The sequence below is a fragment of the Peromyscus leucopus genome, chromosome 4 (assembly GCF_004664715.2).
Source record: "Peromyscus leucopus breed LL Stock chromosome 4, UCI_PerLeu_2.1, whole genome shotgun sequence".
Classification (NCBI taxonomy): domain Eukaryota; kingdom Metazoa; phylum Chordata; class Mammalia; order Rodentia; family Cricetidae; genus Peromyscus; species Peromyscus leucopus.
In genome coordinates this window covers 134,457,672-134,483,023 of record NC_051066.1, presented here as the reverse complement: position 1 = coordinate 134,483,023, position 25,352 = coordinate 134,457,672, and the positions used below count along the sequence as shown (strand labels likewise).

General features: G+C 47.3%; 1 protein-coding gene across 1 annotated transcript in view; it reads left to right on the top strand.

Annotated features, from left to right (window-relative positions):
* The window catches only part of Tti1 (TELO2 interacting protein 1), a 52,347-nt gene extending 29,611 nt beyond the window's left edge, over positions 1 to 22,736 (top strand). The window contains exons 3-8 of the mRNA XM_028889247.2: positions 1,564 to 1,752; positions 5,170 to 5,318; positions 8,360 to 8,500; positions 10,608 to 10,812; positions 11,104 to 11,191; positions 22,102 to 22,736. Of these exons, the coding sequence (XP_028745080.1) occupies positions 1,564 to 1,752; positions 5,170 to 5,318; positions 8,360 to 8,500; positions 10,608 to 10,812; positions 11,104 to 11,191; positions 22,102 to 22,288 (959 nt within the window). The 3' untranslated portion in view covers positions 22,289 to 22,736. The remainder of the gene's footprint in view (positions 1 to 1,563; positions 1,753 to 5,169; positions 5,319 to 8,359; positions 8,501 to 10,607; positions 10,813 to 11,103; positions 11,192 to 22,101) is intronic.
* Positions 22,737 to 25,352: the final 2,616 nt, after the last annotated feature.

Below are 25,352 nucleotides of genomic sequence, written 5' to 3'. Positions count from 1 at the left end.
CCAGAGAAACCCTGTCTCGAAAAACCAGAAAAAAAAAAAAAAAAAAAAAAAAAAAACACCAAATTAAGATGAGAGTGGAAGTTTGCCTTCAAGGAAATTCTGAAAAGTCTTGAAAGAACCAGATACATGTTTTAGGGCACTAAGTTTACCAAAGATGCATGCTTCATATGCATTGACCAAGAAGCAGCAGGTGCCCACTGAGGGCAGAACCACCAGGCACATCACTGCTCAGCATCAACCACTGATTGACCAATTGTTGGTCACAAGGAAAAGTGCAGGAAGTCGTCCTGTCACACTCCACACTGGGGGAGTGTGCCTCATGCACACAGGGCTGTGATCTTACAGCTGCATCACATCCACTGTGTCATGGCACTGATTTTAACCAGGCCTTTCTTGCTTGACATTTCAGTCCTTTCTCATCCTTTGCCACCACCACAAAAAAATTTAAAAATTCCTACACTATCTTTTGCCTTCAACATATCAGTAGTATAAATTCCTGACAGAAATGCTTGTTCAAAGAGTTTTACATTTAAATTTTTGATTGAGAGTATCAAATTGCTTTCCTAAGAGGTTGTACCAATTTAAGCTCCATCAGCGATGTAAAAGTGCCAATTTTGCCACACCCTCGCCCATACTGTCTTATTACTGAGCCTTTGATCTTTACTAATCCAATAGGGGAGAAAAATCGCACCTTATTATAGTTATAATTTGCATTAAGAGTAAGTTTGAGCTTCTTTTCATATGTTTAAAACCCATTTGTGAGCAAAGACATTTTCCAATCTGACACTAGCTTTGAATGTAGAAATAATCTGCAGTGTGGACTCCCAGCAGTGAAAATGCTGGGGCTAGGCTTTACCCATGTGGGGACCAGCACCTTAGAGTGTACCCAGTAATACATATCTGGGAATGGGGCACTGAAGAAATGGCATACTTAGCTGTGGGCATATTAGAGTCAGGAGTTCCCTGGTACTGAAGAGATGGCTCAGTGGGTAAGGGCACTGACTGCTCTCCCAGAGGACCCAGGTTCAACTCCCAGCACCCACATGGCAGTTAACAACTGTCTCTAACTCCCAAGACCTGACACCCTTACACAGATATACATGCAGGCAAAATACCAATGCAAATAAAAGATAATTTTAAAAAAGAGTTCCCCGATGAAGATTCACATGCCAATCAGTACACATAAACTAAATTCGGTCAGAACATACAAAAGGAAAGAGCATTGTGCTGTGTAAGGGGTGGCTTTACTGGGAGAGTGATTGTTCTGAAATGTGCAGTAATTTGGAATTAACCAGATGTAAAGTAGGAAAAGCATTCTGGACATTCAAGAGCAGCATATGTAAGAGTTCTGAGGCAGAAAAATGTCTCACATACTGGAGCCACTGGAAGATGGCAAGTTACCAGGCAGCTGACATCTGGTAGGAGGTAGGGTTGCAGGACACAGACAGTGTCTGGATGGTTCAGAGGGCTGTGCCAGCCTCACCAAAGAGCTTGCTCTGCTTATAAAGCGCTGGTGCCTGTCCCTCACTGATCACCAGTCATCATGATAATGTTTTCCTACAGCCCACTGGTTCCCAGACGCAGGTTCTACTGGGCGGCTCCAGCAGCGCAGTGCAGAAGAGGAGAGGATGCGAACACCAACCGCTCACAGGGCTAGCAGCACAGCCGAGGACATTGAGCAGTTCGTGCTGGGCTACCTCAAAGAGAAGGATGTGGCAGAGGGCAATGTTTCCGACCTGGAGACTGAGGAAGGTAATTGCTATTTGGTTTCACTAGTTCCTTCTTTTTCAAACAGATCATTGTGAAAACAACAAAATGTCATTCCACAAAGTGGAAGAAACGTTGCCCCAAACCTCATGTGCTCACAGCTCTGTGTGTGTGTGTGTGTGTGTGTGTGTGTGTGTGTGTGTGTGTGTGTGTACACACTTATCCCATTCCTTTTATTTTTTTTTAACTGTTTTTACATGGTTACAGCCATAGTTTTTGTTTTGTGCTGATGAGGATTGAACTAGGACTCACTACTACTAGGCCTCCTGCTCCAGAGTCTAAATGTACCACGTCCTTTCTGTGCTTAGTTTTAAAGGACTCCCCAAGTTTTCAGACTCATTCGTTGGAATGGCAGCTTCCAAGTGTCCATCCCCCATGTGAAGTTGAGGTTGCCTGCAGCCTTGCTGTGATATGCAATGGGCAAGGGATGATATCTGTGTGTGTAATCTTTTCTTCCTACATGTATATCTCTATAAATTCTCACAAGTAGGGTTTCTCGTCCAAGATACGAGCATCGTCTAGTGCTGACAGATTGCTTTCCAGACAGTTGTATCAATCTGTACCTTCCCAACAATGACAATTACCTACTCACTTTTTTCCAATGTTAACAAATTAAAAATGCCTCATTATTTTACTTTGCATGTCTTTGATTAGTGCCCAAGTTGGACATATTTCTTTATGCTTCTTCCTATCATTTTTTTTTCTTCCTTAGGCTTATTGTCTATTCCTGGGCTTCATCTATTTCTTTACTGATAGAGAACGATTGCAGTGTTTTTCTTACCTATTTATATGATAGAGGAAAAAGAGAGTTCAAGCCAACAGCAGCTCTGGCCTCTTGTTTTATTCACAAACTCAATCTGGAGCTTTAGGTCATGGAAGAATTAATAAATTATTAGAATCGCCTCTGCAAATATAAAATGCCAAGTCATAATGAGCTTGTGGTCCCAGAACTATCCTAAATCGAACTGAGTCCCAAATTAGTTTGTTAGGTTGGAAATGAGCAGATTTCTTTTTTTTTTTTTCTTTTTCATTTTTCCCATCTGTGCTCTCATTCTGGTTTGCTGGAGCCAACACGTCCAGGGTAACAGGAAAGTATAGCTTGCTGCAGTGAGTGCAACGGATTTCCTTGTGAGCAATGGCAAGCAGCACGCGTCCAAACAGGGCTCTTGCAGAGTTGAGCAGGTACAGTTCCCACAGCCAGTGCTCTGGCTATAACCTTCAGACTTTGTCTTCTGTTTCTCTGCTGAGCCAGCCCAAACCTTCCTGTGAGCCACACTCCACCCAAACCTACACCTCTGAAGAGGCAGGTGACTTGGCCTTTCATGATCAAGGTTGCCGCTCTGGTCCAAACCCCACCAATAAATCTGCTCTTCTGTGACTAAGGTCTTCTAGTTCTGGTGAGGTAATTCAGTCAATAAAGTGCTTGCTGTGCAAGCGTAAGGACTCAAGTATGATCCCAAGAAGTCACGTAAGAAGCCTGGCATAGTAGCATAGGCTTGTAATCCCAATACTCAGGTTGTGAAGATGGACAGGTCCCCAAGATCTCTGGCCAGCCAGCCTAGCCTACTCAGTGAGCGCCAGACCAAATGAGAAACGCTGTTTCAAAAAATAAAGTGAATAGCTTGAGGAACAAACACAAGTTTGACTTCTAGCTTTTATATGCGCATGCACACACGTGCACACACCCACACAGATCTACACAAACACACAAAGATCTGGTTCTAGTGGGAAGTGCTGGGATCAGATGGAATGCATCAAACCTTCTTCCAAAACCAGAAGCTCATACCTGTCACAGCGCTCCACAACAGGCAGGTCCAGACAACAGACGCTCTGAGGAGAAGCAGCTCCAGCCCTGATGCTCTTGCAGTTGTCATTCTTTATGAGCATTTGACTTCCCTGACTTGATAAAGATTATTTGGCTTGATACAGGTTTGGCATGAGTGTTCTGTTTAACTATGTAAAGGCACCTATACATCCAAGGTCCCTTTCTGTGAGAAAGTCAAACATTCCGCAGATACCTCTCCCTTCATCCTCTCAGCATCTAGTAGAGACTAGTACAGCCCCTTATAATATAAGGTTCTGGTTTTCCAACAGAAGAATCTGGACTCAAGAAGTTAAGGGAGCAGTGCCCAGCTCAGTAGAAATACTCACTCCCAGCTGGTGATAGGACAGTTGAACAGGGTGGGGCCTGTAGACAAGAAAGCCCTTCAGGACAGGGAGGAGGCCTGGGGTTCAGGAGGCTGGCAAGTCTTTTTGTTGTTCAGTTTCCATCTTCTACCTCTCAAGCAGACTAGGCAGGGAGAGATGATGAGAGCTGTGTCATCCTCCTCACTCCCTCTCCTAGCAGCAAATGACATGCCTTATCCCTGTGGTGCAGGTGACATAGTATACAGTGGGAGGGGTGTTAACAGTTGTAGAGGCTCCCTGGCCCAAGGCCTACCTCTGTGCATTGCACCAGGCTGCCCTAGAAAGTCAGCTCTCAAACAATAAAGAAGTTTTTGGTGTTGGCCATCCAACATCTTACAAGCTAGTAGAGATGATAAGCATTGGCCTTCTGTGGTCAAGGGATGAATCAAAAAGAGAGGAAAGAAGAGAAAACAGAAAAGGCCTCCCGGGGCACTGCCCAGCCTGGGGCTCCAAATCCGAACTGTGCCCTAAAAAAGTTTTAAGTTGTCTATTATCCCATGACCTACCCTTCCCAATACATTGTTATTCTTCCTCCCCTGCAAACATTCCTATCATAGAGCCTGGGCTGCATCTGCAAATGTGGGGAGTGGAGCAGGAAGGGAAGCGGGGTGCCACTTACTGTGCAGCCTTGGCTGACCTCAGACTCTGAATTCTACCTGCCTGTCTCACAAGCACTAGGATTAGAGGCACACCCCACCACTCCTGGTGACCTTCCTGACTTGTGCACTTTGGCCTAAATTCCTTACGATGCATCTCTACACATTTTCCTCTAAGTCCTTGTCTCAGTTAGGGTTCTATTGCTGTGAAGAGATGCCATGACCATGGCAGGTCTTATAAAGGAAAACACTTAATTAGGGCTGGCTTACAATTCAGAGGTTTGTCTGTTATCATGATGAGAAGCATAGCAATATGCAGGCAGACATGGTACTGGAGAGGGAGCTGAGAGTTCTACATCTGGATCGGCAGGCAGCAGGAAGACAGAATCACACTGGGCTTGGCTTGAGCATCTGAAACCTCAAAGCCTGCCCCTAGTGACACACTTTCTCTAATAAGACTATATCTACTCCAACAAGGCCACACCCCCTTGATAGTGCCATTCCCTAAGAGCCTATGGGGGGTGTTTTCTTTCAAACCACCACAGTCCTATTGCGGAGTCTGAAGCTGGGAGTCATGCTGGGTTTTCCTAAAGCATTGTAACTAATTCTGTTCTTTCAGAGGAGCAGTCATCCCCCTCCAAAGTGGACGAGAATGACACCCCTCCAGATGTGGAGCCACCACTGCCAGTGCACATCCAGATAGCCAAGGATGTGATGGAACGCTGCATTCATTTATCATCAGATAAAAATCTGAAAATCCGCCTGAAGGTTAGTGTGCAGCCCTTTTCTTCATTCATAGAGCAGCAGATTGGAGATGTGTTGTGGTCAGTGGTAACTGAATAAACCAGCAGATTTCCTTACCTGGTCCATGTGTGATGTCCAGGAGAAAGAAGCATTAAGAGGAGTCTTTCTGTGGGTTCACTGAGTCTCCAAGACAAGGACTTCCATGTGCTTTGAAAGGCTGTCATTTTTGTGCTAACTTGATGCATGATGCAGCTTTTAATGCTTTAAGGTGGTGGTTCTTCTGAGCCCTTATCTTTGTTTCTGTTTCTATTTTCATCATAGAAAAATCTAACACTTTCTATAATTTCACCTCCTCATATGTCAACAGTTCCCAGGCAAGCCCCCATCACAAGGACTGAGCCACATGAGTAACTCAGTAGAAGGACCATGGGGAGGGGGACATCTCATAATCACTCCAAAAAAGTTCTTAAGCCAAAGAGAAGCATCACTTCTCCACACCTTAAGCAGGAAGGAGAACAATTGCCTTAGTTGTTCCACATCAGTAGCCTTGTTAAAGAATGGGAACCCTGATCTGCAAGTTATCCCCAGTCTGTGTTTAGAGCTTTTTTTGTCTTTCTGAGACATCTTCCCATTACACATTCTACCAACATTGGGGAAGAGGGTACATGTGACATGCAAGGCTTCAGTTTAGTGCCTAGTCACTATTGGGCAGCCTTCTGAATATTCTTCATCTTTGTGACAGCCATATACACACATACGTGTGTGTGTGTGTGTGTGTGTGTGTGTGAGAGAGAGAGAGAGAGAGAGAGAGAGAGAGAGAGAGAGAGAGAGAGAGAGAGAAAGAGAGAGAAAGAGTTGGGCTAGCAAGATGGCTCAGCAGGTAAAACTTGCCACACATTAGAACCAGCTCCCAGGACCTCTACAGTAATGCTGTGGCACACATACTCTGGTACGCAGATGCACACACAGGCATGCCATACACATAATATTAATAAATAAATCCTTTTTTTCTTTTTTTAATTTATTTTTATTTTATGTGCATTGGTGTTTTGCCATGGGTGTCAGGTCCCCTGGAACTGGAATTACAGACAGTTGTGAGCTGCCATATAGGTGCTAGGAATTGAACCTGGGTCCTCTGGAAGAAAAGTCAGTGCTCTTAACCACTGAGCCATCTCTCTAGCCCCTAAATAATTTTTTTGGTGTGTAGAACCCACATAGCCGAGTTAAGGTGATGCCTCTGCCCTTTACTAGCCATGTGACCTTGAGTGAGTTAATTCACAGCTTTGAGCCTTTACATCAGCATGAGGAAAATGGGGACAAGGATGTCACCCTCACAGGATCATTCATATAAAAATACAAGAGCCTGGCATATGGTGTATAATTCATTCATTCCCTCCCTCATTGAGCCCTTATGTAGGGCATACAGAAGACAGTGGTACAGATGTGAGCCCTGTCTCTCTGGAGCTTTCTATTGTGGGGAGGGAGCAATATACACACATCCAAGTTTTGGAGGTTCTAGCGAGATGATGAACAGGGACCATGATAGAGAAGGGTAATCCATGCACGAAGCAGAGCTTGCTTTCTGATTCCAGCTAGCCAGCTGAGGTGACAGCATCTCTAAAGGTTGAAGAGCTGGCTATGCAAAGGGGCCCAGGCAAAGAGAACTTTCCAGGCAGAAAGGGGAAAATGGTATTTTTGAGTCCATGCAGTGAGACGCAGCTTGTCCAGACAGTGACACCACAGCCGTTGGTGCTGCGTTCTTGCTCTCTTCTGCCTCACTAAGCTTTCTTTCCCACCTGCTGACTGTGTCCTCCGGAGGTGTGGCCTCTGCTATTCTGTGCCTTTGGTGTGGGGTCAGCTGCTTGTAGAAGACTCCAGCTTCACTCTGCCTTCCTGACCTTTGGGGGGCACTCGTCCTTGCAAAGCCCATGTAGGCTGCTGTACTGACCACTGCCTATGCCAGCTGTCAGTGTTCAGTAGTAGTCTAAAAGGTCAGTGTGCATCTAGGCTAGCCCAAACCTTGCTGGTAAGATTGACTGGCCCTCAACTCCCTGCCTGCTTCTCCTGATAGCAGCAATAAGACTCAACCCCACCAACTTCTCAGCCTGCTCCTCCTCCCTGCTTTCTGTTTCCTTCAGTGGCACTGCTGCTCATTTCCCACACCTGACTCTGAGCAGCTCTGTTGAAGTCACACAGTCCTGCTGAAGTCAGACAGGGTTCAAATCTTTTCATGGTTTCTCCGAGATCATGTGATCACATGTCTTTGCTGTGGACTCCTAAGGGCCTTATCACTTCTTCCCAACCTCCTTCAAATGCCTTCTTCACTCAGCAACTAGGATGACCTTCAAAAAACATGGATATGTCCTGTCATTTCCCTGCTAAAACACTTGGAAATGCCCCAGTATACACAGCACAAAATGGAAGATTCTTAATACGACCTTTTATGGTCCAGCTCCATCTCAGTCTGCTATTTTGGCTGCTCTCTTTTCTTAAACAGGGCAAGCTGTGGGTCTTTTTAGTTTTGGTTTGGGTGTTTTTGATGCTAGGGATTGAACCCAGGACATTGCACATGCTCAGCAAGCACTCTACCCCCAAGATCCATCTCAGCTTCAGGATCTTCTTTGTTGTGATCCAGCTGTAGGAACTCTCACTGTGCACTGAACTAGTGCCTGCTCATGGTTTGTGTCTCCTTTTAGAAGCCATTCTTGAGAGACACCTTCCCAAGTCTGTGCTTTAGAGATGTCTCATTTCTGCATTACATACTTTACGGTCTTTCTTGGCACAGTGACTATTCTTTTCTCTATTGAGTGGTATGATCCTGTACTCCATAAAGGCAAGGAAGTATATATATTTTGTCTTTGTGTGTTTGTGTGCCCTTAGTACCTGGTGTGGACTGAAAATCAACAGGAATGGCCAAATCTCCAGGAAATTAGGTTAATGTTATTTTGTTGTTTCTATTACTATCTTAATGCATGTCTCAGGCTCACTCTGTTGAACAAGGACTTGGTCCCAGGCATCTGATTCTAAGCCCCTACTGCCTATTGAAGTTCTGTCTTTTCTTTCAGGTCTTGGATGTGCTGGGTTTGTGTGTGGTGGTTCTACAATTTCACAAGAACCAGCTCCTCCCCCTGGCTCATCGGGCCTGGCCTTCACTTGTGCACCGACTCACTTGTGATGACCCTCTGGCAGTGCTCAGAGCCTTCAAGGTACTGACCCCTCAGTCTTTTGAATTACTTCTCATTATCTGACCTCTGGGCACAGACTTTGAAGAAAGTAAAGAAAAATAAAAGAACAGAAAAAAGCCAGGTGATGGTGGCCCATGCCTTTAATCCCAGCACTTGGGAGGCAGTAGCAGGCAGATCTCTGTGAGTTCGAGGCCAGCCTGGTCTACAGAGCTAGCTCTAGAACAGCCAGAGCTACACAGAGAAACCCTGTCTCTGAAAAAGAAAAAGAAAACCACAGAAGAGACTAAACGACACTTTCTTCAGAATTTAAAGCTGAGTGATCTCATAAAGCAAAGGCCACCAATATTCACTGAGCATCTCTTGTGTGCCAGGCAATAAGCTTGACATTGTCCACATGGAAGTTCATGTCATAGTAACCTGCAAGGTGCTTTTTACCTCCAGTTTTGGCCAAGAAGGAAACAGAGATGGTAACATACCTTGAAACTCTACAGCTAGTAAGGGATAGAACCCAGGTCAGACTCATGCTTAGTGAACCATATGAGAGTCCAGATGATAGCCACTTCTGCCCAGCTGAAGCCCACAGTCATCCATTTTCAGGGGGGATTTAGGTACAGTTTTGTCAAGGATGAACTAGAACTCTGGTGAAGGCCTTTGAAAAGCTACAGCCCTGTAGAGATGTCATTCTCCCTGGTTAGTTTGGCTTATATTAGCACATGAATTTTCACTTATTTATTTATATCCTTCCTTGTTCTAAAAAGCACTTAACGGTGTCCTACAGAGATACGTTTGCCATGCAAGACAGCATAAATTAGAAGTGGATGAGCAAGATGAAGCAGAGGGAAGAGATGTGGAGGGGTGGCAGATGGGAGCTGGAAATGCAGTCAATATGCCTGGGAGAAGTAGTCTTGTTTCCTGAAAGATTCTCCAGTAGATACTAAGCCAGAATACCAGCTTATTTGAAGGACATAATTGTTAATGTTAATTCCAAAGCAAAATGCATGAAATGGGTGTGTGGGTGTGTATGTGTGTGTGTGTGTGTGTGTGTGTGTGTGTGTGTGTGTGTGTGTGTTAAGAGGGAAGGAGGAGAGAGAGAAGGTATGTGTATAGAGAAAGAGGAGAGAGCCTGGGGGGAGGCAGAGAGGGAAGGCCGTATTACTAAATCTTATTCAGATGTACTGTTTCCCTTTATGAAAATTAATAGGTTATTTGAAATGACAGCCAGCCAGTATAGAAAAATGAAAACATACTAAGATATTTGAGCTGGAAGTGGGGCTGCTTTTTCCACATGCAGACACATTAATAGTGCTTTACCTGAGGTCATGTGATACAGCTAAGGGCCCTTGAGATGAGAACCTTACTCTGCAGAGCGGACAGACACTGTGTGCCCATTATGCCTTGCTTACCAATTCTTAAAGAAATTCCTGTCCTGTTCACTCAGTCTTGTGCAGCGGGGCAAAACGTTTCAATATGTTCTGCTGCAGAAAGTTTAAACGACACATGCAAAGAGACTGCCTGTTGTGAAAGATAGAAGAAGGGTGATGTACATGAGAGATTATACAGTCGAACAGACGGAATGCAGATATGGCTCCAGCTACAGGGACCAGCCTTAGCTTAGCCAGGGACCATCGCCTGGTCACCATCCTGATACCTGTACATGGAAGCTGCTGAGCCCAGAGTTTGTGTTTGCTCAGCTAGCAAGAGTTAAAAGCCCAAGTCTTCTCAAGGGATATTAGAAAGATTCCAGAGATGATCTATGTAAACTGCTTCAAGCTCGCTCTCTCTCTCTCTCTCTCTCTCTCTCTCTCTCTCTCTCTCTCTCTCTCTCTCTCTCTCTTCAAAAACAGGAAAGGAAATCAAGGTATTAATCATATTATTCCTCCAACTCGAGCTCCCTCTGAATTACTCTCCATGTAATCTGTATTTATGGATAGAAGCATCCATGCCTTGGAAGCAGAGACCTCCAAATTCATAACTGTCAGAATCACAAACCATGGGCAAGGAATTAACAGCAATAATTCCATTCTTTTTTCTAAGTAGAGCCCTAGATAGAATTGAATTAGCAACCATGTCCCAGCCTTCTTGCTGCTTTAATAGTGTGCATTCACCAGGCTGGGGGCTGTTTCTGCAGGTTTTACAGACACTTGGAAGCAGATGTGGCGATTTTCTCCGGAGCCGGTTCTGCAAAGATGTCCTGCCAAAATTGGCCAGCTCCTTAATCACCCAGGCCCCCATCAGTGCCCGGGCTGGACCAATTTATTCTCACACACTGGCCTTCAAGCTGCAGCTGGCTGTTTTGCAGGGCCTGGGTCCCCTCTGTGAGAGTCTGGACTTAGGTAGGTATCACATGGGTCTTCTGGCCTCAGAGCTGGCACAGGACTTGATGCCCCCTACTTTGCATCCTCTGCCTAGTAGTGCTTGCATCCCTCACCTCCCTTCTTATATACTTCCTTCAATCTACCCTGGCCCCCTCATCTTTACCTTTGGTAGTCCTGGCTTGCTGGACAGAGTAAAGCACCCAGGGAATCTTGCATGGCTAATCTTAGGTCCCCAGACAGTGATTGGTTATTGCTTGTCCCAAATGCAGTCTGAGGGCCTGAGGCTTGTTTTGTTTTTCTTCCCTGCAGGTGAGGGTGACCTGAATAAAGTGGCTGATGCCTGCTTGATTTACCTCAGCACCAAACAGCCCGTGAAATTACAAGAGGCTGCCAGGAGGTACGTCTGCTTCATCACCCGCATCTCTTTACGTTTGTTCTAAATTATAGATGATTTGCTAATGGCGAGCAGAGTTGAGGCAATCTCTGCTCTCTTTTCTCTCTCCTTGCCAGGTTAAGATGATTTCTTTAGCTGTGCCAACTCCAAAGATGGTATTTTGACTAGATGTTTTTTACACGTGACCTTTTCCTGTGCTGCAATGTCAGCAACAATTCCAGAGGGCCACAAAGCAGAAAAGACTGGGTGCTGGAGGGAACCCAAGCCTCCCTGGCTGGAGGGTTTCCATCTCTATTCTGTTCCTTGTGATCAGTGATCCGGCACCTTTCTGTGCCTCTGCTCCCTCCATAGTGAAGCCAGAGGATAGCACCAGGTGTGCCGTGACTAACTACGGAAAGTCATAGATGGAAGAAGACTCTGCAGAACTGGGTGCAGTGCAGACAGATGTGTACCTGTCTCTAGTGTTCATACCACTCAACTGCTTCTGGCAGTAAGCTGACCCAAAGAGCAACTTGATAGACCTTTTGATTCCAAAATTACATGAGCCTAATTTCCCAGGGTTTTGGCCATGCCTGTTAGAAAATAGCTGTGCCTCTAACACAAGCTATTTCGGTTCCACAAGGACTGAGTGATTTTTCTCATAAGCTGAAACTGAGCACAGCAGCATCCTTAACTTGAGACCCAGAGTGCACCCTGGCCTCCTTTCCCCAGCACTCCTGCCTGCTGGGAACAACCTGCGCTCTGCAGCTGCCTGCCCCTGGACACCTGCTGCCTGGCCTGCCAACTTCCTGTAGGCATAGCCCCTCCTCCTCAGGCATCTGGAGTTAGCCCTCATCATCCTTCCTGGGGTGGGAGTCAGGCGACTCCTCATTCCCCCTAGGAGCTGGGAAGGCTGCTCTGACTGTGGAATGAGGAGAGCAACATGCTCTCTTATCCATTCCCTACAAGTGAGGGGAATATCTTTTGGAATTGATTTATTGTCTTTGCAATTCTTTGCTCTCAATTTCCTTCGTAGCTTTGTTTCCTTCTGTCCCTTTCCTGTCAAATCTCTTAGACCCGAAATCAGTCCTGGTTTCTGGAGCACAGGGGTACATCCTAAAGAGCTTCTTATCCTCAGGCATTCCTGTTCCTTAAAGAACCAGCATAAGGTGAAAGTGGTCCTTCCTGGGCCAAACTATAGCTGGTTGTGCTGTGACTTAAGGTGCAACCCAAGGACATGATGACTTTATCTTAGGATAAATTCTTTTGAGTTATAAAAATCTGATTTTCATACTTCCCATCCCAGTCTGCTTTTCTTAAATTCACTGCATCCCATCCTTCACGTTTAGAACCATCAAGCTAATAGTCACAATACATTTATCTTTTCATTTCTAATTCTTTGTTGCCACTGAAAGTAATTAAGCCCGGAATTGGACCTTGCTGAATCTTAAGTTGGTGTGGAAGGTGGCTGGAGGAGAACACAGTCAGACCACTTGGTTGTGGCTCCCTGCTTTGCCCCAGTACCTTCCCTTCCACCAGAGGGTTGAGTCACGTGACTGTCTGCCTTGTGGGAGGGAGCCAGGGGAAGTGCAAAGCTGATTGCTTCACCCACACCTCATCTGCAAACTCATTTGGAAGAGGTAGGGGTTGGAAATCAGTGTTGTCCTTGATCAGGAGCTGATTTAGCATCTTGATTCAGAAATTAATGAGCTCTCTAAACAGGAGGAGTCACCCAAGACAATAGACGGGCCTGGTGTCCTGAGCTACCACATGGAGTGAGAGTCCTGGTGAGGCTGATTGCCTTGAAGTAGTCATGGTAGTCCTGAGGAGAGAGTAGGGCCCAGGCCCAGCCTGTTTGTCCTTAGTTCTCTTTCTTAACCCCTGGATCCCTTCCTAAGGGAAGGCCTATCTGCCACTTGGAAGATTGTCTGCTCCTCTTCCAATAGTACCAATAGTCAAGCTACCGTAACCCATGAGCCACCACAGAAGCCTCCATACCAGCTACTGCCTCCACCTCTGCCCCCGAGGATTCACCACATAGCCCAAGTAACACAGCACACACTCATGGGAGACAGGAAAGATCTCGTGTTTGGAGAGTTTGTAGCAGGTTTTATAAAAAGACAGACCTCACGGGGCGTGGCGGTGCACGCCTTTAATCCCAGCACTTGGGAGGCAGAGCCAGGCGGATCTCTGTGAGTTCAAGGCCAGCCTGGTCTACAGAGCAAGATCTAGGACAGGCACCAAAACTACACAGAAATCCTGTCTCGAAAACAAACAAACAAAAGACAAACCTTAGCATAATCTCCAAAAGTAACAGGGAAAGTCAGAAGGGCCCACAGATGGCCCAGCTTCCTTCAGAGCAGGTGAGCTCCCCACCCTGCTCCTCTGTCTGCCAGAGAGCTGGTAAGGGAAGCTTTGAGGGCCGGGGGCTACTCCGAGGCCCTGTCTTCTTTCTACAAGATGGGGAGCCTCATGCCCAGGGAGTAGGTGCTTCTGTGGGCCTCGGAGCCATCATGATGTGAAACACAGGCAAAGCTGGCAACTGGTGAGCATCCCTTTCGTCCACTCCGTGGCTGTTCCGTTCCCCCATTTGCCTTTCCAGGCTCCAAAGACTGTCCAAGCCTCTGTTTGCTTTTTTAATTTGTCCAGTTAAATATAGCCTTCATGGTAGGCTTTTACATCCAGATTGTAAACTCTGGAAATGGAAATTGATCAGGGGGTGGTTGATATAACCAAGGCTGTAAATGCTAAGAGTGGAGCTGCCATTCCAGTTTAATGCTTTTATCTGGTAAATGTGCCTTGTGAGGAGGGGGCATAAATCTTATAACTTGGGGGGAGCGGTGGGGGTAGGAGATAACCTTGCTGCTTTTTACCACAAGGTGTCACTGTTAACTGGTTATGGGGGCGGGGGAGCTCCTTCAAATCCCATGTATTTAAGTAACTTTAATGGATGACAGATAAGTAAATCATATTCAGGATGTGGGAAGAGTGGCCAACAAACCAGGGCTACAAAGAAGGCAGTAAGCCTTGACTCAGCCCTGCCCACCTAAGCCAGAGGCAGAGGCAAGTGTAACGGTTTAAATTCCCACGGGACCCAGGAGCCTCCAGGATATCTCCCAGCATGTGGTCCTGTGCCCTTCTGACCATTGAGGCCTTGCCATTTCATGCCTGAAAAAAATTCTAGAGGAGAGCAACTCCCTGACTCTTGTAGCCCCATCCCAATTTCCTTTTTCCTTGAATACGAGCACTCAGTGGACCATTCTCCAGCTAGCCTCTGAGGCTTGTCCTCCAGCAAGGTCTTCTGTCATATGCATCTTCACTCTGGGCCAAAAGCAAATAAAAACTAGGCAATATCTCCTGGTAAAACATGAAGTCCATCCCCAAGGAGTTTCATGATAAAACAGAGCTCCAGGCCGGGCGGTGGTGGCGCACGCCTTTAATCCCAGCACTCGGGAGTCAGAGCCAGGCGGATCTCTGTGAGTTCGAGGCCAGCCTGGGCTACCAAGTGAGTTCCAGGAAAGGCGCAAAGCTACACAGAGAAATCCTGTCTCGAAAAACCAAAAAAAAAAAAAAAAAAAAAAAAAAAAAACCAAAGCTGCTTGGTCTCTTATCAACTCCTGCCCCCAGCCAACCCCAGAACCTAGCTAGGGATGCAGGTAGCCACCAGCTAGCATACTTTCTGGCCATGCAGGTCCTGATGCTGTTATTGCTTAGTCTTGGAGGTGGGGGGTTGAGAGCACACAGTCTCATTTACCTCCCTTCACCTGATATTGTGTAAAAGCAAGTAGCACCAGTCGGACAAACTAGGTTTAGGTCCTACATCCTGTGGTATGTGGCCACATGAGATCCATTGCTTTTCAGTTCCTCCCTCTATGAGGAGATGGTGGTGATGCCTTCCCCAAAAGGTCTTTGTACAGATGAGTTGTTTTTATGTGATCAGAAAGTCAACTCTGAAAATTGTGTGGTGAACTCCCATGTGCCAAGCACTGTTCTGGGTACTGAAAATAGAAGAGAAGACAGAAGCCTCTGCCCTCACAGTGCATGTGTTTTTATATGTCTGTACACATTAGGAAATGCATGTGTGCATACACTAACCGAATGATGTGTTGTCATACGTATAGACACCTGGATGCAGCCTTCCTTCTAAATCTTCTTGTTACTGAAATCTGAACAGGGCTTTCTTCTCAAAAGGTTTTTTTTCATGTTAATTGGAGCACCCCTTTTCATCTCCATTTGTGAGGGAAGTCAGGAGCAGGTTTGAAGGTTCATTTATTGACTGACTTCCCAGCTCTCTTTCTAGCAGTAGGATCCCAGCCCATCAAAGAACCAGCTGGTGCCTTCAAATCCTGGGCAACACAGACTAGCACAGGCTCCTTCATTTCATCCCCACCAGAGCCCGGCTCCTCTCTGCGCCACCCACTGGCCTGTCTGTTTGAACAGATCAGGAGCCACTGAGGTGATCCACTAGTTCAGCTAGCTCAGAATGAAGAGCCCGTCCCCTGAATGGGGTGGGCAGCACGCTTGAGGCCTGGATGCAAAGCTGTTTCCCCTGGGTTGCACCTGGTGTGGAAATGAGGGCACTCCTCCTCTTTTCCCTTCTGACATTTGATTAATAGTTGACAAATCCAGACCCAAGTAGTTAGCTTTCCTATTATCCATCTTTTGACAGGCACTGCTGCTTTCTTTTCAAGGCCCATTGTTCTAAAAATACACTCAGATCTGAAGCTGTTCACTGTGCACATCGAGGCATGATTTCGTGGTGTCAGAGATAAGAGACATCTGCCATGCAGATTATAAACAGAGCAGGTTCTGGGTTTCGGATATGAAGGCAGAGATCTCGGCACTACTTAAACCATGTGTTGCCAGTATTTTCCTGAGGCTGTAGTGTGTTGTGGGATTGCTAACCTGCTAGAGTTTGCAGCCGGTGTGTGTATGGGGGCGGGGTAAGCTTGCCTATACATGTGCATGCAGAGGCCAACTGCCAAGATCAAAAGCACGCACCATCATACCCCAGCAGAAGGACATTTCTAAGAAACACTTCTCACTGCACCCATCATGGGAGCTGCTGGCTTAGTGCCAAAGCATGGGTCACAGAAAGAGACTTTGAGTAGGAGAGGGCAAGACACTTAGATTGTCACAGAAGTGTCATCTTTCTTGTAGGGGCAGGAAGCACTGCACGTGGCCTCTTAGTATACCAGCCGGCGCCGAGACCAGAGGCTACTTTGAAGCCAGTGGCAGGCAGCACTGTCATGGAGCCCTAGCCTAGGGGCCTGGAAGTAGAAGAGCTAGCCAGATGGAAGGGGCTGCGGTTAACACCCACCCAGTAGGACTTCAGCCCTGCTAGGTTCTGGCTTCCTTTTGAATTATCTCTAACAGATTGGGCCTCTCTGTGTCATGTCCTTTTAAATATGCATGAAGCAATGGATGCATTCTACTGCATTTATGATACTCTATCTTGTGGTACTTTAGGGGCATGATTAGCATCATACGCTGCTACTGGTGTTTATGGTTTTAAATCCTGTGCTCTCTGCATTTAAATATTTTTAATGCGAGTCTGAGTGTGCATGTTGGAGGTCGATCGATGGATGAATGGTTTTGAACAGGTAAATATAGTTAGGTCTAACAAGTAAGTGTAGCAGCAAAGGTAATTGGTAGCATGTATTTGGAGAGTAAATTGTTGCTTCCAGTCATAATCCCCCATTCCCAACATTTAGAAACAAAAAAACAGCCTCGGTGCCTAGGAAGATAGCTAAATTGAATAGCAAGAAAGGACAGGCTTGAAATACTGGTCACCCAATGAACCGAGACCCATTAGAGTAAATTACCAAGTGTGGAAACATAGCCCCACTGCTTGCTGGCTGGGACAAGTCAACACCCTGGGCATCCATTTGTTTAAAAGGCAGCACACAGCCTCATTTGCAGTATTGGCATGCACGGAGTAATGGAGGGAGAGATAGCCAGAGAAAGGGGTGTGGAGACTGTTCTGCCAGAGAGGGGAACAGGCCTGCTTCCCAGTAAGTGATGTGCCTTCAGTTACATTTGCTCAGGCCCCTGTGGAAAGAGGGTGTGCCATGCTCCTAGGGAGATACCCCAGAACCACTTCTTTAGATGCTCCAACTAGACAAACAGATCACAAAGCCACAAGTTCTTTACCTCTGGCATTTGCCCTGACAGCTCCTGGGAGCATTTTATAAATCCAGAAAGAGACAAGGAGCACCAGATCCCTCAAGCAAGTAATTGACAGAAAAAGAATAGCCTGTCACCCAGGAGAGCTGGGAGCCTTGCACTTGAGTTACAGTTTATTTAGCAATGCTAGACCCTGATTGGTTTAGAGTTTTCTAGAGTGGCCTTTGAGCAGATGCTGTCTAGACAGAGGTGGTGAAGACATACTCTGCTCCTTCAACACAGGGCTCTTGTTTTGGTTTTGCCACTGGGAGGGGTGGGGGGTAATCCAGTGCTCATGCTGCAGAGCCTGTGGAAGCCAGACAGCACCTTGGAACCATCTGTCTGCCCCTGGAGTCTCCACTGGCCGTACGCACTCCTTGGGAATCCTGACTGCACCCGCAGAGGGCCTCTAGGACGGCCTAGCCAGACTACACTATGATGTCTGCCTTTTTCAGCAGATGAGTCCCTAAACCATAGCCTTCATCAGCCACCTTTGCAGCATCTCAGAGACCCAGCACAGTGTCTGCACTGACTGGACGCTTGTGAGTGTCTGAACCACAAAGATGAGCCCTGATTCTGCTAGCTAGATTCCGTTAGCACACTTTGTCTCCCCAGGCCACCACACCCCATCTGGCTCATTGGAGCAGCCCAGCACTGATCCTGAAGGAATGCTCTCCTGTTGGTTTGGCCTCTGGAGTTTATTAGGTACTTACTGATACCCGTCAACTGTAGATAGGGCTGAAGTGCAGGGAAATGGCTGCCTGCATGAAGTGAAATTCAATAAAACCGCATTTTAAGTGAAAAATCAGTATAAACACCAGGCTTCTTTGCCATGGAAACAGAGGTTGCTTAGAAACTGCCTAACGGCGAGTTCTAAATTTTTTAAAGTCAAGTTATCATTTAAGCTACACGGCCCTACAGGTTATTGAGAGATAATCACCTGCCTCGGGACATGTGGAGGCACGAGACACAGCTGAGTGCCTCCTGTGCTCTGGGGACCAGGTCATCTCTTGATAACTGTGCTCCCCAGAGCCACCAATTTGGGCCTGGGGGAAGGAGAAAGGAGTTTTTGTTCAGAAGTTAAATAGTGTACGTTCTCTTTGGGTTTGAAAAAAGATGAAACTGGCCATTTGGCATGTTCAACAACCATCCCTGCCGTGTCTGGAGATAGACTGGGGACATGTTGCAGGCAGCTGCCCTGGTCACTCAAAGCAGAGGACTTACCTTTGTCTTCTGGCTTGATTATGCAGAAAGGCTGGGCGAGAAGTGGCCCCAAGCAAAGTGCTCCGAGTAGAGTCAAAGCCAGGCCTCTGGAGCCCTGGGAACCCAGCCTGCCAGACCTCAGGCTTAGCCAGCAGGGCCAAGCCAACAGGGCCCCCGAAGAATTGGTCAGTGTTTAGGGTTCAGCAGACCACATGCCTCCTGCCCAGCAAGTGTGAAGCTGCTCCTGCCAGCCACCTGCCTTCATACACTGCATTCTGCTGTCCCTAAAATAACAGACAAAATTAGAGCCCTGTGGCCGAGAATTGGGCCCCACCAAGGCACTGTGGAGTTGCATGAGACAAAAGACAGATGTTTTGCCCTTTTCAGACTGAGCATTATCCATAGCAGGTGATGCTGCTAGAGGTGGTGGTAATAATCATTCCTCAGGCTCATGGTCCCCACCCCACCCCCATGTTTCTCTCCCTCTCTTTTTGTCTGCCTCTCTTTCTCTTCCTCCTTCTGTCTCCCCCACCACCACCACCCTTCTCATCTCTCTCTGTATCTCTATCTCTCTCTGTCTCTGGAACAGTGCTTTCATTAGGCACTTGGTACTTCCCTGCCCCTCCCCTCCTGTCTCTTCCCCTGAGAACAATGCTTGGGGAGGCTAGACTGCCTGTGACCATCCTTGGGAGGAGTGGAAGCAGGCTCTGGAGGCAGGATCTTTGCTTCCAGCGGCTGAGGCAGGAGGAGGAACTTGCTTGCTTGAGCATCTACCCTTTCAGGAGCAAAGCATCGACGTCTAAAATGATTTCTTAGAGCTTGGCTCTGCTTAATAAAAGCGGGTGAACTCTGCACATGCTTTCTTTGCTTCCCTGTTAGCATATTATTTGGAGATCCTGGAGGGTCAGTGCAGCATCCTATTCAGCCTGCTAAAGGGGTCTCAGGAAATGAGTGTTGCTATGTTCCCAACCTGTGAGCAGAGCAGAGCTGTGGCTGAGCTGGGCCTCGGCACCTTCTGCTGACTGCTGCCCAAATAAAAATATTCCTTGAAGGAAGAGCAGCTGCAACTTGAGAAATTGTTCCAGTTCTTAAAGTAGAGGGGAAAAAAATCAAATGAAATCATTTGCATTCTAACAGTCTTTGGCACCAAGGGAAACTGTCAGCAGTGTCACGTGTAAACAGAAATGTGCTTCCCGGGTATTTTTTTTTTTTTTTGGTATGTTTTTTATCATTTCCCTCACCACTCTAATTATCAAAGATATTTTTGTTTTTAAACAAAAATTGTCTCCCACGCAGGCCCTATCTCTTTTCTGCAGTGAAGTGGAAACGATGAATTAGAATAGTATAATCACTTCTTCAGCAACCACTGTGTAGGTTATAAACAAGATTATTCTAACACACACACATGCACACACAGTCACAGATGCACACACACACACACACACACACACACACACACACACACGCACGCACACAGTCTCCCACCCCCAGGATATGTCTATCACACACAAGAAAGAAAGCAAAACTGGCTTCATAGGATAAGGCCCAGCTCCCCCAAGGACACAGGTTTTTCAGATTAATGAAATTAAAAACCAAAAATTAAGTTTTATTTAGCAATCCTTTTATTCCCATTTGACACTCAAAAGTATGCTAGAGGCCCCTAGAAATAATTGGCAAGAATATTTGCGATATTTGTTCCTATCTATATAGTTGTTCCTCGGTACCCAGGAGGGATTGGCTCCAGGCCTCACAGGTACCAGTCCCTTTGTGAAATGACAGCATGTCTGCACAAGGTGGGCACGTGGTGATCACCTTACCTGGTGTAAACCTGAGTGCTGCTTACATGTGATGACAGGGCAAAGCCTGTGTTATGTTCAGGACAAGTGGACTCTGGCTTCCAAGTGCTTTACTTCATCACTAGTTGAGTCTGGCGCATCCACTAATCCTGGGGTCTGGTGGTCTTTTTAGCTGGTAAATGGGGGGGGTGTCACTTGGAGATGGACAAGAACAACATAGAATGGCACGTGTGTGAAAATTGTAACAAAACCCATTACTTTGTATGCTAACTTCAAAAATAAATTTAGAATATACATGGGGGCTGGTGAGATAGACAGTAAAGGCACTTGCTGTGGCCTGATGCCGAGTCCCATCCCAGGACCCACATGGTAGAAACCGAGAACCTCTGCCTGCACCTTGTCCCTTGCCTCCACACATGGCATGCCCAGGTCCAACACACACACAGTAAATTAGTGTTTTTGTTTTTGAAGTTTAAATGGAGTTAGTAAGGACTGATCAGTGTTTTAAACCTTGGCCAAAACCTGTAAAATGAGAAAACTGAAAAACAGGTGTGGTTGTACTAAAGGAATTCACCAGCACTTGGTAAGTGGAGGCAGGAAAATCAAGAGTTCAAGGCAACCTTGGCTATATAGCAGATTTGAAACCAGCCTGGGTTACATGAGACCCTGTCTCAAAGAAAAAAAAAGGGGGGGGAGCAGTGGGGAAACTGAGGCCAAACCATGTGTATAGTTTCCACGGCTCCATAGCTAGTGATAATTGATAACACATTTTGTTCACCCTGTTCCTGTTCTTCCTTGATGATGACCTCGTAACCTTTCCCAGACCCTTTCTAAAATGTAAAGACTCCAGGAAGGGGTATCCCTCAAAGTCCTTAGTCAGTTGGGAGCCTGTTGGTCAGCAGGTATTCACTGACTGCTTACAGTGTGCTGAGCTGAGGGAAACCCAGCAGCCGCAGTCCACGCCACTGTGAGAGGGGCTAAGTGCAGAGAGAGTCCTGAGAGGGGGAGACGGGGGACCACTTGGACAGAGTGGGAAAGCGGTCTCCAGCAGGGGGTGCAGTGGTGGGCTGACGGGAGGGCATCAGTTACCCTGGGAGTGAACAGCCAGGTGTGGGAGGTTGACACGGGACTGTCTAGTCTGGTGGCCCTGGGCACATGACTGGTGGTTCAGAAATAGGAGTTGAACAGATAATAGCCAAAGTTGGGGTCAAGGTGAAGGATTTCATTCCTGGTAACACTGTGGCCGTGGCCCTTGAGCTCCAGGTTGTTTGTACAGGACATTAGAGCCCTGGGCTAGCCTTCAGTGAGCACTTAGTCTGTTGGCCTTGTGCTCGGGCCTCTAAGAAGCCATGGCTCTGAGTGGCCAGAGTGGGTCCATCCAGGGGCACAGGAGGACCTTGAAGAACAGACGTTAAGGGGCTTGCCCAGCTCCCCCACATAGCTGGTGATGCAGGGCTAGGCCTGGCATTCCTTCAGACTCCACCTACACAGAAGAGCTTCTTTGTGTCAATATTGCTTCCCTTGGACTAATTACTGTTTTGCTTCATGTCAATGGATCAGAAGCTGTTCTCCGCTCTTTCTGTTAGGCTTTGGACCGTCCTAATGGCCCTGTCTTAGGATCTAAGTGGGTTCCCTCTGCTCTTTGAAGTGACTTGATACTGTGATCAGTTCCTTCTCCGAGAGCCCAGTAACAGCCTCTGGGATGAGCAGTAGCCCACCCTCCTTCCTCCTCCCCTTCATCTCCCCACTGATGCCATTCTCTCTCCACAGTGTCTTCCTCCACCTGGCGAAAGTAGACCCCGACTCTACCTGGCTTCTCCTGCATGAGCTGTACTGCCCTGTGCAGCAGTTCACAGCCCCCCACCCCAGCCTTCACCCTGTACAGCTGCGGGGGGCCACTGAGCAACAGAACCCCTATGCCACCAATGTGCTCCACCTGCTCCAGCAGCTACAGTGACCCTGCCGGACCCTGCCAGCCAGAAGCTGAGCTGCGGCACCCCGATGGAGGTGGTTGCAGCAGCACAGAGGTGGTGAAGGTGGATTAGACAGCCAATCGATGTATAAATTGATCGATCACACACTGCTTAGAAATTGGATTAAAGGAAAGTAGCTGACTGTTGTTTATATTTCACTCTTCATGTTTCAGATGACATTGTCTGGCGGCTCGAAGAGCTTAACTCCTTAGTCTACAGTCTGCACAGCCCATCTGCCTCACGGGTCACACGCACACACACACACACACACACACACACACACACACACACACACATACACACACCCTGTGCTCCAGTTCCAAGGGATCCAACACCCTCTTCTCATCTCCACCAGCACCAGATTTGCACATGGTGCATAGACACACATGTGAGCAAAACACTCATAAATAAATCTTTTTTAAAAATTTTTAATGCGAGATTGATTTATTCCTCACATTTCTTTATGGGATATGTGGGGCATGTCATATCAGTCATGTCGCTCATCAGAGGACAACTTGCAGGAGACACTTCTCCTTCCTGTGTGGTTCCCAGGGGTTAAACTCAGGTCAGCAGGCTTGGCAGATGGACCTTTACCTGTTGAACCGTCTTCCCAGCTCCCCCACCCCACTTTAAGACACAGAGTAACACTGTAGCCTTGGCTCTTCTGGAACTCACTAGGTAGCCCAGGCTGGCCTTGAACTCATGACAATTCTCCTTCCTCAAGTTCCTGAGTACTGGGATTACAGACATGAACCATCTCACCCAGCTTGATTTCTTATTTATTTGTTTGTTTGATGTGTGTGAGTATTTTGCCTCATGTATGTGTGTATGTATAGAACCATGTGTGTGCTGGGTGCTAAAGGATGTCAGAAGTGTCTGATCCCCTAGAACCAGAGTTATGGATAGTTTAAGCCACCATGTGGGTACTGCAAACCAAACCTGGGTCCTCTGGAATAGTAGCCAAGTGCTCTTCCCTGCTGAGCCATCTCTCCAGCCCTGTCACCTTGACTTCCTAATTTTTACTGTTGGTGCCGGCATACTAGCCCTTGTAAAGGCTGAGACAGGTGTGGCTGAGCCGTGAAGCGTGTCCAAGGCTGTGGGTTTGATCCTAGCACCACACTCCGCCCTGCCCACTTGTCTAGTTCACTGACCCGGGGGTTATTCTCAAGCAGATCCTAGGTGTCTTACACAAGCTTTTCAGTGTGTAAGTGTAACGCCTGTGTGGCTGCATCTAAAAAGCCCACAGGGACCCTGTGATGTTAGTCGTTCCGTGTCTTTGTTTTCCCATCACGTTTGAATCAGTGTATACACTGGGGTACTCTAATATTGCTAATTTACAGCTGCCCCTGCACCTCTCTCTCCTTGGAAGGTTTGCTGGAAGGATATAGGCTGTCTGTTCCTGGCCTCCTAGTCCTGCTAAATGGATTTGCTAATTGCATCCATACATCAAGCTCTTCTGGATTTTCTGTAAACTGGGAAACAGCAAGAGTCCTGGGTCAGGTGTGGCATTTTGTTTTCCTTCCAGATTCCTGGCTTAGCATTATCCCCTATAGGTGCCTCAATCAGGAGCTACAACTTTCCTTGTATCGGCGGCCATCGGTATGCCCACCTCTTACCACTCACTCATTAAGGTTGCCAAGTCCTGCTTTGCTAAGTCTCCCATGCAGACTTGCCTTTGCCTGGGGTATCTGTGAGCCAGGAATCACCAATCACCCCTTTCTCAGGTATGTGTAGCTGCAGCTACCATTTATTAGAAAAGGCAGGGGAAAAAAATGCTTGATTTTCTTCCTAGCTGAGGAATTTAGCACAGTACACATTGATTTGAGTGTGCGGTCAGGGGATGGATTGACAAATACCCTTCCGGGCACCAGCCAACTAACTCTCGGAATGATGTGGATGATCCCCAAGCTCCAGCACTTCACTGGCGTGAGGGGGACACCGGATTGAGGGACTGCAGCTAGTTCCCCTGGTCACTGTCTGCTCTGCGAGGGCAGTGGAATGTCCAGCTCCCTCAGGTCTTGATGGCCACCACTCTTCAGGTGGGTCCCCGTGGGCTTCCTCTCTGGCCTCAGTGCTCCAGCGCAAGGGTGGGAGGCGTCAGGCCAGAGGAAGGCTCTGAGTCTTCTGGTCTGGCCTCTCCAGGCATCTGATGAAATGAAGACTGGCCCTCCAGAGATAAGCCCCTGCTCGTCCCCTGCCACCCGGGGGAGGGGGGGGACTGCATCATCTCACATGTTATTTAGCTGGCGTTACAGAACTCTGTACAACTCCTGAGATTTCACCTGGGACCCGGAGCTAAGAGTCCGTGGCAGGACATGGAATCATTTGTCTGTCTTCTAGTCATGAAGTTCTGGGATGGCTTTGTCCCCAGCTCTGCCAGGACAAAGTGCAGTATTGGCTGATTCAGTTTCTAGCCTCTGGCAGATGAGAAAACAGGTTGGCAAGGTGTCATGCCTTACAGAGCACTACATAGCTGTTAATGTGGGGGACGGAGGGGGGCGGGGGGCAGGGAACACAGGAGGGATTGCACTGTGCTCCAAACTCGCTCCTGCCCCCACAAAGAGTTAAAATAGGCTGAGCTGCTTTCTGATTCCAGCGGGCAGATTGTTTCACTTGATTAAAAAAAAAAAAAACTAATTAGTGTGCCGCTGTTAGTATATTCAGGCAACTTTAATTTTGAACCTGCCCAGCTGACTCAGGGTAGTCCTTGTTAGCATGGATGTCCAACAGTGGTCCTTCCCCTCTTCCAGCTTGCTGAGGTGGGAAGAGCTTTCCTTCATCGTACATCAGTACCGGGACACTGCACAGAGTGATGCCAGGCTTCGGGCAGGGGAGGGGGGCTGAGGAGGCAGGGGGCGGGGCAGGATCAGGAGTGCAAGGTCATCCTTGGCTACATAAGACCCTATCTAAAATAAAATAAAATAAATAAAAAACAGGAAAAGGAGTAGTGAGGTGGCCCAGCTGGTAAAGGTGCTCACCACACAAGCCTAACAACTTAAATTCAATCCCAGATCCTGTGTAAAGATAAAAGGAGAGAACAGACCACAG